Source organism: Eptatretus burgeri, chromosome 9 (assembly GCF_056783735.1).
Source record: "Eptatretus burgeri isolate ZD-2024b chromosome 9, Ebu_testis_v1, whole genome shotgun sequence".
NCBI classification, from domain to species: Eukaryota; Metazoa; Chordata; class Myxini; order Myxiniformes; family Myxinidae; genus Eptatretus; species Eptatretus burgeri.
In genome coordinates this window covers 44,857,514-44,873,037 of record NC_140969.1, presented here as the reverse complement: position 1 = coordinate 44,873,037, position 15,524 = coordinate 44,857,514, and the positions used below count along the sequence as shown (strand labels likewise).

Here is a 15,524-nt window from a genome sequence, read left to right as displayed (position 1 = left end):
TTCGGTGAGGACACGAAGGGCAAGGATACGGTCAATCGTTGACCTCTTTGGTGTAAAGCCTGACTGCTCTGGACGCTGGTGCTCAAGCAGATGGTGGCGAACCCTATCAAGAATTATCCGAGCAAAGACCTTGCCGGGCACTGAGAGCAGCGTCACCCCTCGGTAGTTGTTGCAGTCTTGGCGATCACCCTTCCCTTTCCAGAGAGGGACAACAAGGCCCCTCTTCCAGTCAGTTGGGATGATGCCTGTGTTCTAGGCAGAGCACAAAACTGCATGCAACGACACGAGTGCAGCATTTCCACCAGCCTTGAGAAGTTCAGCATGGATGCCACAGATCCCTGGAGCTTTACCCCGTTTAAACTGGTTCACCGCAGCCAGTGTTTCCACAAGCGAAGGTGTACCACAGTTGATTCGAGGGTCAGCAACAGGGATTGTAACACCCTTGATGTCCAACTTGACAGCTGGGGGATCAGCCTGGTACAACCGCTCAAAGTAACCGGCCCAGCGGGCCTTCACTTCAGGCTCCTCTGTCAAGAGCCTACCACTCTCTGCTCGAACTGCAGTGCTCCAAGGGATGGGCTTGGATGAATGCAATGCGCGAATTCCCCTGTAAGCGGGACGAGAATCACCTGTCCACAGGTGATGCTCTACCCCCTCACAGATTCCTCGCACAAAGGCCTCCTTGTCCACCCTCAGTGCACGTACCGTTTTACGCCTCAGCTCCCTGAACAGCTCAGCTCTGCCATTCAGCCTGGCCCTGCGACTCTGGTCAATGGTATCCAGTGTCCCTTGAGAGACAAAATTCTTCTTTGCCCTGCGGTGAGCTCCAAGACATCCACCGGCAACATCAAGGACGGTGGTCTTGAAGGCACTCCACAACTCTTCAGGACCCCCCAAAGCACCCAGACCCCCCAAGTGTCCACTCAGCCTGTTCGCAAACTCCTCAGCTACTCTCTCATCCCTGAGCTTGCCAACATCCAGCCTAGGCTGGGATGGTACCATTCTCCAGGATTTAAGGTGCAGCTTTAGAGTTGCTACAACAAGCCGGTGGTCAGTATTGAGGAACTGAGCACTCCGGTAGACCCTGCAGTTCTGGAGCATCCTCCAACGACCGTCAATGAGGACATGGTCAATCTCCTTTGCCACACCGCCAGCGTTGGAAAGCCAAGTCCAGCGATGAGCTTGTGGGCGCTGAAACCATGAACCAGCCACCCTAAGTCCATGACTTCTTGCAAAGTCAAGGAACTTAGTGCTATTCTGGTTCATAGTTCCTGACCCATGGGGACCAACACATGTCTCATAACCATCCCTATCAGTTCCAGTCGATGCATTGAAATCCCCCAAGACAAGAAGTGTATCTCGTCTGGGGCACTGATCAACCACAGACTTGAGCGTGGCGTAGAATGCATCCTTCACGGTGAGATCACTCGCCTCAGTCGGAGCATAAACAGAGACCAGGGAAATGACACCTAAGGAGTGACGAATCCTTAATCTCATAATACGCTCGTTGACCGGTGTTACCTCAATTATCATTGGGGTCAGCTTATTGTAATTATACAGCTACAGCAACTCCTTGGGTATGGTAACCATCAGAGCGACCAGACCAATAGTCGGTGTAACCACCCACCATTTTCTCGCCGCAATCCGGTCTCCGAACCTCAGAGAGAGCTGCAATCCAGATGTCCAAACGCTTGAGCTCAGATGATAAGACAGGTGATCATCCTCTCTTAGGGATAGGACATTCCAGGCACCCACCCAAAGGGACCGCCACAGGTTAACCCAAGGAGACCGCCATCTGGTGGACGACACCTCAGCACCACTCTGACACACTCTCCCGCAATCTGACCCAGGGATGTTACCCCGTGGTTTCCCTATCATCAAAGATTTGGGGTCCCGAAGGCTTTGCCCCAATCCCCTAATCCGGTGAGCTGCCCTGCGAAGGGAAGCTGCACAGGAGGTACTCCCACGGAGTGGGTTTTCAGATTTTTGGGGGTTTTTTGCGTTTTGCGGAATGAAGGGTTTTACGGTGGCCGGAGTGCAAATCCTGCCACCAACCTCCTCATAAAAAGTAACCCAACTGCAGGAGGACGTCCGCAGACACAGTTGGGCACTAGATATGGATGGCCGTTGGCTCACAAGGAGCTCCTCCACCCTTTGACAGGTTTTGTTTTTAATCCTGCTGGGTGTCCATATCCAAACACCCTCCTCACCAGAAAACCTGGTGGGGGAGACGGTTTAGTCGCCGACAACCTGACCATGGAACAGCTTAGTACCCGTGAGCAATGATCAGGAATTGATGTGTAGGAAGCTCTTCATCACCTGAGCCATCACCTGTCTGTCTCTTTTCACTTTGTAAATTTCATTCTTAATTGCTGCCCATTTTCACTTCTCACTAATCCTACATGTCCAACGTGAACATGGGGTGTTCACATGTGCGAACGTACATGCTTCGATGAGATGGCGGAAACGTGTGAGCGACTTCATCATTGAGGGTGCGTGTGCGAGACCCTCATGAGGTGTTGGGGGACGGGGGGTGGGTCTCGGGGGCAGTGGCTATATAATGCAGCCACACTCAGGAAACAGAGTGCCTGTCTGCTGACCAAAGGACTGAGGAAAGAAATAAGTTTAGTTTAAGATTTAGTTGAGGACACGTTTCTGTCGAGTTAAGCATGCCAGCGAATTTCTATACAATCTTAATTCATCATTTCTATATCACAAGCCTCAGTGGCAAAATGGTTGGAGCATCTGCTCCGAGTCTGAAAGGTTAATGGTTCGAACCCTGGCCAAATGCTATCAAAGACTAAAAATGGTACATGCTTTATGCTCAGCATTTATGCTTCCTAACTCACTGCTTAGCATTTAAAAGAGCAGAGAATGGACAAACAACCATAAGTTGGCAATAACGCAAGCTTTGCTAGGAACAATTACCTCCTCTTGCGTCTCAAAGATCATTTTTGAGGGAACTCCGATTTTTGCATTTTGTCGTGCACCCATCCTTATCCTCATAATTTATTAAACCATTATTTTAAAGTGTATTTTCAGCAGAGGAACTGCCCATAAGTGTAACCAAATACCCCCCATCCTCCCTCCCCCCCCCCCAAAAAAAACGCATGCACCGACACCGTGGTATGGCAAAAAAAATTTATACAACCACATCGCACCAATCACCATGTGTACAGAACGCCTTTGCCCTGGAGTCCTGGGAGTTAATCTCACATTGTCAGTTCGGGAGACCGGGTCCATTACCATCTATCTATATGTTACTAAAACTCTCATCATGTATGTATGTGTATGTATGTTCCCAAAATACAGCCAAAACGGTACACGATAGCGCAAAATTTTCAGCCCACCTTACTCACCATTCGCCTGTGGTGTGCAGTATCAAGTTTCGTTCAAATTGGGCAACGAAAAAAATTTATTTAAAAAAATCAATTCCCAATTCAGTCAAGTACTCTTCAGGAGGATTTGATCAATGCAAACAACCTCAGCGATATAGTTCGATGGAGCTGTTTTTTTTTTTTTTAATCAACCGCTGTCACAACGGAAACCCAACGGATTCACGGGTCGTCTAGTTAATAAATAAAATTGTGTTTAGAAGATTACGCACAATAATTTCTTCAACTTTCTTTTCTCCGTTGTTTTTTTCACATTGACGCGCAATATCAAGTTTCGTTCAAATCGGACAACAACAAAAAAATTGTAAAAAAAAATCAATTCCCGATTCAGTCAAGTACTCTTCGGGAGGATTTGATCAATGCAAACAACCTCTGCGGTAAAGTTCAGCTGGAGCTATCTTTTCTTGTTGTTGAAATGATTTTTTTTTTTTTAATCAACCGCTGTCACAACAGGAACCCAACAGGTTCACAGGTCGTCGAGTCGCTATTCAAATTTTAAATCATGTGATACTTAAAAAGATAATAATAATAATAAATTCCCACCTCTGTTAACAGGATTCTGAGTAAGTGATGCGTTATGGGATTAAAAGCATGCTGTGCACTTGTTCTCTTTAATTTATTGGAGTGCTTATATCCTAAGAAATTATTCGGTCATAGAGGATTATACATTATTTATTTTAGGTTTAAAAAATAAATAAATAATAATCATCTATATATTAATACTGAAGGACCAATTTTGTGCTCCTCCTAGCGATCTGGACTGAAAGAAACTTGTTACCTGTAAGAGTGCATCGCACATAGTGGCAATAGTCCACCTTCAACTCTGAAGCAGAATAAACACTTTTCATTTTACATCCGTTTACATGGTGACGTATGACGTCACCACTGAGAGGCGTAAGGACGTCATGACATCATCGGTCATTCGCTGACGTCATTAAGTCTGTCGTCGACAGACCGTCACCGCTGAGAGGCGTAATTCCACTCCTCGAAAATAGCGTCTGCAATGTAAAACCCTCTTCTGCACATGCTGACTACCGCAGAATGGGAATTTGACACAAAAAATGTAACAAGAAACATTGTATCTATATATTAATACTGAAGGACCAATTTTGTGCTCCTCCTAGCGGTCACGTCACGTTTTTCTCGGTACTGTGACCTGAGAAGTTTTGACACGGTGTTTGTACGTCAAAGTACACACGTGCACAAATCAGGGGACTTCTTCACAAGGAGTAGTGTACACCAAAAATGTCGTGTACAAGGACGTTTTGTAGGCCTCATTAGGTCAGGCCATGGAGTACATCGACTGGGATCCAGCTCTTCCAAGAGCCGCCACTGGTTGTTATATTGGGCTCATGGAACGGAATCCGTCTGTGACGGGGTTTCGGCGTCTATCTATAATTCCAGGTGTGTGTGTGTGTGTGTGTGTGTGTGTGTGTGTGTGTGTGTGTGTGTGTGTGTGTGTGTGTCTGTGTGTGTGTGTGTGTGGGTGTGTGTGTGTGTGTGTGTGTGTGTGTGTGTGTGTGTGTGTGTGTGTGTGTGTGTGTGTGTGTGTCCGCTGTTTCTCGACAACCACTGGTCCAATCTAATTGAAACTTGCCAGATATATTGCTGGGGACCTGAGGATGTGCCTTTTCAAGGTTTGATATTAATCAGACAAGTGGTTCTCAAGTTATGGCCATTTATTTACCAAACCAATGACATGACACGTTGCTATGACATCACGATTGTCACAATTCTTTTTTTTTTGCACGTCCGGCCACGCACGTATGGCCACGCACGTACAGGCACGTGAGAGCGACGGAACGGCCTGTTTGGTTGTTGTTTCTGGCACGCGGTTTGAGTTTTTTTTTTTTTTTTTTTTTTTTTGCACGTACGGGCATGCACTAGTAATAATAATAATAATAGCAAGTCAAAATCAGCTCATGGCACAGTACCACACGGACAAGTTTAACACCTTCAGTTGAATCCCAATATTGAACTTCTTAAACTTGCAACTGCTCACTAATCTACACAGCTTCATAATACCTATGTTTTATTACCTCATTCACCAAAGGTGGAAAGAAGTTGTTTTCACCCCTGTTTGTCTTCTGTGAGCAGGATTTCTCAAAATTTATGGACGAATTCAGACTAAATTTGGTGGAAAGGATGGGTGTTTGCCAAGTACAAATAGAATCGATTTTGATGAAGATCCGGATTCGGATCTGAGAATTTTTAAAAGAGATTCTTCACCATTGAGAGATTGGGCCAAAAATTACATACAACACGATATCTCAAAACCTTGTGGACGGATGACCAAACTTGGTGGCTGAGTTGGGTAGGTGACAAGAACAAGCCATATATATTTTGGTTAAGGCACAGATGTAGATCCAGCTTATCAGTGGGATACAAAACAAACTGTTCAGCCTGAGGTATGTGCTCCACCGAGTGCCATTGTCGTTAACATTGTGTTTTCAAGTCAATGGCAGAGCTTGTACATGCAAGACATGAGATAATAGTATACCGCTCTTCCAACTTTTTGTGTAGGTGACCCCTTTCACATAGGAAGACCGAGTGTATCCCTTATTAAATTAAAACCTGTTTTTAAATTAAAATTTGCGATATTTATTTCAAATCTTCTTTCATATGGCATGGGTGAATAACAACAAATTAGAATCTAATATAAAGTTCAGATAACCATTGAACAGCTCCAAGAGTAGCCTCTTGAATCACTCATGAAGGGTCTTGTTGGGCATTCTAGTAAGACGTGTTGTACAGTCTCATTGGGTGTGCCAGTCACATTTTCCAAATGTAGAGAAGAGGACGTAGCCATAATTGAGGACATTTGCTGTCATACTTCCATCTGAATAAATATTGTAGCATGAAGAACGAATCTTGCTCATGAAGGCGAGTGTCGACCTGCGTTGGCAAACAGGTCGAACAATGGATGAAGTTGAAAGGACGTCGATCAAGGTATGCAATGGGAAGCTGACGAAAATGAATCTTTACCGACATTAAAATATCAGTGAGATTAATCTCAGCATGCATTGTGCCCATCAGCTTATGACATTACCAGAAAACATGTCCTTGTTGGATTTGTAAGAAAATATGTATGTGTGTGTGTATAGCTCAACATCCCAAATGTGCAAAGATTATAAGATCGAGTTCTATTTCGGGAATTACCAGAATCTGTGTGGAACAAACGTCACTTGTCACACAAGCGAGTCTTTTGTATTACTGCAGCACAGCCAAAGAGCTATTATTTACAGTTGGGAATAAAATATAAAAATGCCAGTTCTCCAACCTTAAACATGATCATGAAATCACCTTCACAATGAGCTCAATGGGACTCCAAGGGGACTGCAGCAACGTTTATTTATTTATTTATTTATTTATTTATTTATTTTTAAGCCTTAATGGTGGCTTCATTGGGTCACAGAAAGATAGATGCAAGAATACAGCTGTGATCACGTTTCACCCCAGTTGGGGATCATCAGCACAATACAGTGCCTTTCCATCTGCCATGGCTTGAACAGCAAACTCACAGATTTCAGTAGCTTTATCTCATCCACCGCTGTCTCTGTGTAATGGGGAGCACTCTTCACCACTTTAAGAGCCACAAACCGCTTCCCTCTGCGATATAAGAAAAAAAAATAAAAACAGCAAAAGAGAACGGGAGCATGTGAAGAAGAAAAGAAAATAGTGACAAAAGAATAAAACAATAATAAAGATTGACGGAGCATGACAATAATTCCAAATAAAACAGGAAGGATTTCACAGAAATAAATATGTATATACTATACAGTTAAACAAGTAAAAGTGGGAATAATTTATAACAAGTATGAGGGTGAGTCAACACATTTTCCCATCAAGGCTTTTCCCTTGACCATGAAGCAAGAGTTGGAACAAGAGCGAGAATTGCTTTGCAATAAATGTCCTCTGCTGATGTGATATTTTCTAAGTCCAAAAAGGGCATGCCTGAAAAATTGACTCATCACAATAAAGCCAATGTACCAAGTTTCAGCTGAATATGTTAAAGGGTATGGGGAAAAAAAGAAGTCTGAAAAACCACAGGTGATAACAAAGACGGAGAGCAAACTTATAGTCCCCTCCGGTGAAACTGGTAGGGGAATAATAAGAATGTCCTTTTCCATGTAGTTTCAAGCTGGTGTTACCCATTATTCCCAGTACCAAGTGAGTTCACTGCTGCCAATGAAATAACATTTTTCATGTGCTATGGGTTGGTGGGCACAGCCATGTACAGGTGGTGGACAAAAAAATAAATTAAAGGAAACACCGATGTAAAAATCACTTAATTCGGCGTTGAGCCACCACATGCGTCCAGTACGGTCTGCATGTGCCATGGCATAAAGTCCACCAGTGTCTGGAATTACACAGGAGGGATGCGGCACTATTCTTCCACGAGAAAGTCAATCAATTCACACCTGTTTTAGTGAGGTGGGAAAAGCTGTCTGAGGTGTCATTCCACAATGTCCCATAAATGCTCGATTGGGTGCAGATCTGGTGACTGAGAAGGCCATGACATATGGATAACATCAGTGTCATGCTCATCAAACCATTGGGCAACGACACATGCTCTGTGGATGAGGACATTCAGGGAGGGGTGGGGTTTCCTCTTGCAGCCATGCTCGCCAAAATTATAGGCAACCAGGCCTGTGCAGCATTTTTTTTCCAATTGTGATCCCGTTGATCCATTGGACCAAATTTTAATTGGTCTTCATGGCCTTGTAGCATACCTGCCTGCTATACTGCTTTAGCATTAGCTTGCGTTTTCACCAAGCCCAGATGTGCTTGGAACAGGGCGGAGATTATACTTTTGTTATTAGACTGCCATGGCAATTTTTTTATTTCAAGTGCTCCACAAAAGTGTTCAGATAAAGGAATTGCAGCATTCACTCCAGAAACGACAAACGGAGTTGGTGGTTCGGCCTCGGTCACATTTGCCACGGCGGCCGTGGAGTCTCCAAAATCTGCGGTCACTAGTAATTATACGGTGGCCGCAGTATTTCCACGGTCACACAATGTAGCAGTCAAATATGTTTTTATTTTTCGGGGAGCCGCACGGCGTATTTAGAAATCGTGGAGACCGAAAACATGGGGGTGCCGTACGGTCTTTGATTTGATGTCGCACGGTGACCTTAGGACGTCGCTGTGGCAGCCATAGAATTTTCAAGGCAGACGCAAGGTGCCCGCAAGGCGACCGCAGGGGGACCCTAAGGCGAACGTGCGGCCAGACGGACGGTAACGAGTGGGTATATATACCAGTTCTTTTTTTTACTAAATAAAAATATAACAGCATATATAACTGAATATACTATAACTATAATATACCGTGGTGCCCCCAGAATCCGAACGCCCCATTGTTTGAACAAATTGGAATCCGAACAATTTTTTTGAGAAAATTTTGCCCTAAAAACCTAATACATTTAAAAAAAACCAAACACAACGTAGCGTTCATGTTTGTTCACGTGTCTCCCCCACCTGTTCGAGCCGCATCTTCACGCTTTATTCATTCAGTTCGTTGGTGGAAGTACTCGTGAAAGCATCTCTCATGTGTCGATCGATACTTTAAGCCTCAGTCACATTTGCTCTACAGCGAGGATACAGCGTCCGTACGCCCTCTGAATTGACAGAAACGTGCAGTGGCCGCAGAGAAACTGAGGTGGCCTCAGGGTGGCCCTACGCCGTTTGGCTATATTTTACAGGCCGTAAGGTCGCCGTGGAATTATAACGCGGAGTTATAACTTTTTTCATTTCTACGTTCGCCATAGAAATTAGACAAGCCGAAAAAAAAGAACTGGTAAAAAAAAAAAAAAAAAAATGAACCCATTCGTTACCGTCCGTCTGGCCGCACGTTCGGCTTAGGGCCCCCTGTGGGCCCCCCCTGCGGTCGCCTTGCATCTGCCTTGAAAATTCTATGGCCACCGCAGGAACGCCCTAAGGTCACCGTGCAACATCAAATCAATGACCGTACGGCACACCCATGTTTTCGGCCTCCACAATTTATAAATACCCCGTGCGTCTACCCGAAAAATAAAAACATATGTGACTGCTATATTGTGTGACCGTGGAAATACTGCGGCCGCTTTATAATTGCTAGTGCCCATACATTTTGTAGACCCTCCGGCCGCCAAGCCAAATGTGACTTAGGCCTTACCTCGTGTTTTCACCTTCATTTGTGATTTTTTTTTTTAATCATCTTGTGTTTTAATTAATAACGAAAAAAGCAATCCGATCACGTGGTGTGACGGACTGTCGGGCAAGGATTGAATTTCACAGCAAAATTAGTTGTAATTTGGAATATCCATGATTACGTCAGCCTCATGCGTTTGATGAAAGTGATTGTGGTTCTGCGGGCATCATGTTTGATGAGCTGCCATGGGGGCAGCGCTCTCGCAGAGTGCGCGAGCGATCGGAACCCAGGACTGAGCACGAGCCTGTGTGGACCTTTGGATGTGGTGATTGTACCAGTTTACATACAATACACCACCACCGAAGGTCATTTACTCATCTTATTTTACCTTAAACATGGGGAATTTCAGTTTAAAGTGTCTTGAAAGTGGGTTTTATTTGGGTCCGCGAACGGATTAATTCACTCCATTATTTCTTATTGGAAAAATATTTTTGGAATCCGAACTTTTTGCAATCCGAACAGCATCTTGGAACGAATTAAATTGGGATTCTGGGGGCACCACTGTATAGGCAAACACCTATACTCCGATCTCTAGCGGTAGCGCACGGTGGACGCACGGTCGACGCAGACTACCACGGAAGCCGTACGTAGGTACGCGGCGGGCGCAGGGGAACCGTGCGTCGACCCTGCGTTGCCCGCAGGTTGTCGCACAGACCGCGAGGCCACCGTGGAAATAGTGCGGCCGCCGTAATTTTTTGGGGGTTGGGAAAATTCATTTTTCATTGAGAAGAGCTTACGGCAGCCGCACGAATAACGCAAGCCCACTGTACGCCCTACGTACGGTCGACGTGGAACACATCTACATCATAGCTTGGCTTGTCGAATTGCTACGGCAAACGTAGAAATGAAAAAAAAAGTTATAACTCCGCGCTATAATTCCATGGCGCCCCTATGGCCTGTAAAATATAGCCAAACGGCGCAGGGCCACCCTGAGGCCACCTCAGTTTCTCTGCGGCCGCCGCACGTTTCAGTCAATTCAGAGGGCGTACGGCTGCCGTATCCTCGCCGTAGAGCAAATGTGAACGAGGCCTTAGAGATTGTAACTGATCTTCAGAAGTACTAATGACAGACAGCGGAGTGGGGGCACACAGGCAATTGCTGCCACAAGTTTGAAACATTTTGATGGGCACGACAGCAAGAGGTTTGGCCACAGACAATTGCTTCTGAGGCCTTAGAGATTGTAACTGATCTTCAGAAGTACTAATGACAGGCAGCAGGGTGGGGGCACACAGGCAATTGCTGCCACAAGTTTGAAACATTTTGATAGGCACTCCAGCAAGAGGTTTGGCCACAGACAATTGCTTCTGAATATTCGGTTATTTCAAGCCCTGGATCAGAAGCCCAGTTTCAGGATTTGCTCCTCCATCAGTGGCCCAGCAGTCTTCTGCTACCTATATTGTTTTTTTTTATCTTCGGCACCCCTACCCAGCACCCCAAGTTGTATGCACGTGTCCAGAAACCCATTCCTTGTTACCTCCACGCAGGCTACATGTTTAAATTACCTTTAATCATTTGTCCAACTCTTCTCACATCTATGGTACCTCCTCCCTAAATATGTCCTCATAATGAAGATCAGTATCAATTTTTTTTCCTCCATTTTAGTTTAATACCCTGGTGATGGCCTTGGGCCTGCCACATGTTTCTCATCCACATTCCTCCCTCCATCATACTATAATGGAGCGCTTGTGTCTGTGCGCGTGTGCACACAGTCTGCCACACGAGCAAATAATCGTTCCTCACCCATCCCTCTCCTACCCTTTCTTCCCCACCCCCCGAGTACCTTTCGGACCTCACCACTCACTATTGGTGGTGTGGTGTGTCGTTGACAAGCATATAACCAGAACCATCACCTGCATTGGTTTGGGAATGTGATGCACTACCCTGAGGAGGTCCAACAAGGCCGAAACTGGTTAGTAGTTTCACATTTGCAGCCACTGCACTGTATGGCGACATACATTGCTAGTTTGCAACGAGAAAGACGCCACGGCATCAATGAGTTATGTCATGCTTTTAGGTCACCTCAACATCATAAATATCTGACTCCAACACTTCCTTATAGGGGCTGGTGAGGAAAGAATGTGCTCAAGCAGCAGACAATTCCTGCTGACCAGAGTTGGTTTTGGACCTCACCATTCACTATCAGTGGTGTGTCATTGACGAGCAGAGAACCAGAACCTTCAGTGGTTGGGAATGTGATGCGCTGCCCTGATGAGGCCCAATAAGGCCAAAACTGGTCGGTACGTTCACTTTTCGTCACTCCACCGTATGGTGAAACTCACCATTTTAATTGCCAGCCTGCAGTCATGCTGAATTAAATATGTTGCTCGTTTGAAATGAGAGAAAGATGCAATGGCACTGATCAGTCATATCATGCCTTTAAAAACCTTTTTAGTACAGTTTGTATGTATTTGAAACTGTAGGGATTGCATTTTTCAAAAATTAAAATGAGTACATGACTTTTTTTTATTTTTTTTATTTTTTTTTTAGGAAGCTCAAGTTAAAATTAAATTGCAAAGTTACATGGCATTTCAAGAATATTGATACAACTTTGACTTCGTGTCATTTCTTTGTTTTTTGACCTGTACCGTTTTCCTTTTCCTTTGTCCAAGGAAAAGGAAAAAGGGTTTGGTGGTGTTATCGTGGTGTTTGTTCCCTGGGATTTCTAGCTTCATAGCTCAACTATGCCATTGACAGTGGAGTAGAAGACAAAAGTGGTGGCTCTGTGGTATGAGATTAAATCATATGTAGACACGCTGAAGGTTCTACCTGGAATACGACCTCAGAAGACGTGATGACTCACAAATTGCCATTCAACATAGTGTGAAACATTATGAGCCCAAGGGTACAGTGCACAACCCAAGCAAGGGTAACAGTGGCAGGTCAGCATCAGTAACCAAGAGCCAAGCCAACAATGACACCATGTGGGATTCTGAAGTGGACAGTCCCAAGAAGTTCCACCGCCAGCGCTCATGAGAGCTAGGCATCAAACTAACATCAGTCTGGCATATAATCACTAAGAAACTGCAGTTTTTCTCAGACATCATCTCTATTAGGCATAAACTGAGTCAAGATGACATGAGGAGACTTGATGTGTGCAATTGGCTCAGTGACAGGATGGAGCAGTAACCAAACTGGATCAACCTAATCTGGTTCAGCGATGAAGCCCATTTCAACATGAACGGTGCCATCAACAACCACAACATTTTCTGGGGGGCAGAACCACCTGCGGAGATCATTCAGCAGAACAACCTGAAAGGGCCTAAGGTCACATGCTTCTGCGGCACCTTCAATGCCAGATGGGGAACGCTAGGGCCTTACTGGTTTGAGAATGACAACAGCAGGATGGTGACGATCAAACGTGAGCGCGACCAGGCCGTGCTCCAGAAGTTCCATAATGATCTAGCCCAAAAGCTCACCCCAAACCAGCTTAGCATGACCTGGTTTATGCAGGAAGTGCACCCCTGCATACAGCTGGTGACACCATCACTTTCCTGCGGCAGCTCTTCAGAAACCGCCTTGTTGCCCTGAGTACTGCTCATGACTGGGTACCCCAAAGCCCAGATTTGAACCCTCTGGACTACTGATTCTGGGGGGCTGCCAAGGGCTCCGTTGATGCCAACCACCTTGTCACACTGGATGATCTGAAGCAGGAGGTGTCAGACGACCTCCAGGCAGTGCCACAAGAGACTAATAGGAAAGTTGGACAGAACTTTGGTGTCAGGATCAATGCCTGTCTGAACTGCGTAGGGGCACACATTGAGAACGTCAATTACAAGGATTTTGCGTAAATGCCAATTTCAGACCTTGGGCTCTCACTAACTCTGGCAGTGACTTACTGTAATAGCAATCAGTGATAGAAAATACCATGTCATAAGCTTTCCAGAAATGTTTAGTTCACATTTCTGAGGTTTGTTTCTTTGTAAACAAACAAAGTTGCATCACTCTTTTTGAAACACCCTGTACTTGTGTACACAAAATAATTTAATTTGAAACAAATTAAATAATGCAACTATGAGGACCTCCTGTTTTTACTGCCAGTCTTAAGGCCCGGTCACACCTTGACGTTTTAGCCAGCGATGGCAACGTATTAAAACGTATGTAAAACGCTGGCTTACGTTGAACTTTTGATGTTTTTTTTTTTTAAGATTCGGACGTATTCATAACGAGTTGGTCGTATGCATAACATATTAGTAATGGACACAGAACGTTTCGTTGTGTTATAGATAACTTATACCAACGAATGCTGAACCTGTTGTTGGCCTACACAACCTATGCCCAACGATAGTCTAACTTCGGCATAGCGCGTTGCACGCATCGCCGACGATGTCGTGACGTAGCCTATTAAAAGGCTGACGCACAACGATTCGAATCATAACTGCCGTAGAAATGGAAGTGACAACATCGCGGTCACACCTTGGCGATCTTGCAAGCGTATGCCGACCTAAGAAAAATGTGTCTAAAACGTTGGGGGCACGTCAAATACGGTATGAGTAAGTTTGGTATACATGAGTAGAACGCTAAAGTATGCTATCATACGTCGTAGTAAGTAGAGTACGTCAAGAAATTTTAAACATGTTCAAAATTTTACGACGTACTCGGCGTATGACACACGTTCCGCATGCGATGGGGATAAGTTTTACACACGATATGTGGACGCTTACACACGTCCACAAAGGCTACTTATAAGCTACTCATAAGTCGAAACACGTCGCGGTAATGTCTTTTTTACGCGAAACTTATTTCTAACTTATGTTTGACGTGCTTTGAACCAATTCTTTACGTAGTCCCAACACACATCGACGTATGTAGACGTATTCCAATGACGTCTTCCGGTCGACAAAAAAAAATGAATGTGTTTCTAGCTTACAACTGCCATATAAAGACGTGTTCCCAGCGGTTTTGGGAATTGGTATATAAAAATGCTGCTCATAAAAGGGGAACCCAACAGTGTTTTCGAGTTCCTTTTTGAGTCGATGTCCATGTCAGCAGTAACAGTATCAGTATCAGTATTAGTATTAGTATTAGTATTAGTATTAGTAGTAGTTTGTTCATGTTGGCAGTAGTAGGTGAGTGTGAGGGGGAGGGTGTGGGTTATGATGGATCGTCCGTGCGTCCGCGTGTCCACGGGTAGGTTCATAGGCTGCCACTCAACGATTTAAATGGCTGCATCTCCACTATTGAAAGTAGACGCTTGCGCTCAACAATTGGATTTTTTTTTACACTCAACGACTTTGAAACGGTACCACTCAGCTAGTTTCATTGTTTACAATGAACGATTTAAATTGCTGTCACTCGCCTTTGTTTTTTGACGCTGGGGTTTTGAAATTTGAAGCGTTTCTTCTGAAAGTGTTAAAACGCTCAAACTCGACTATTTTAAATAGACGCTGCCGATGGACAATTGGAATCATAGCCAAGCTAGACATCGAAGTGTGAACATCCTCGTCATGCCGAAGAAAAGTTTGAAGAATGCTGCAAATAAGTGTCCTGGCCGTGGCCGTGGACGCTGACGCAAGGACGATCCATTATACCGACGTCTTTCAGCCTATGAGTAACTTAAAAGTAACGTCTGTCGATGTGTGGCAACGATCGCGTAACGTGCCAACAACACGTTAATCATAGGTTAGAAATAAGTTTCGGGTACGCTAAACATTACCTCGGCGTGTCTCAACTTATGATTAACTTACAAGTAGCATGTGTTGACGTCTGTCAACGATCGCAGACCGTGCATACAACTTGTGGCCAGCGTAGCGGAACGTGTGAGTCATACGCCGGCATACGTCGTGTAATTTCAAGCATGAAAAAATTTGAGGACAACCGAAAAGTACAACGTTTAAAGCCAACGTACAACGACGTATGGCAGTGTTTTTCAGCGTGCTCTCAATGTTATCAAAACTTACCCATAACGTATTCAACGTGTGCCAGCGTTTTAGGAAAAAAAA

At 44.7% G+C, this 15,524-nt stretch overlaps 1 protein-coding gene across 4 annotated transcripts in view; it reads right to left on the bottom strand.

Moving 5' to 3' along the window:
• The window catches only part of SRPK2 (SRSF protein kinase 2), a 115,797-nt gene that overhangs the window by 69,880 nt on the left and 30,393 nt on the right, over nucleotides 1-15,524 (bottom strand). For all 4 annotated transcript variants that reach the window (XM_085894989.1, XM_085894987.1, XM_085894986.1 and 1 more), the window contains one exon: nucleotides 6,917-7,004. In XM_085894989.1, the coding sequence (XP_085751115.1) occupies nucleotides 6,917-7,004 (88 nt within the window). The remainder of the gene's footprint in view (nucleotides 1-6,916; nucleotides 7,005-15,524) is intronic.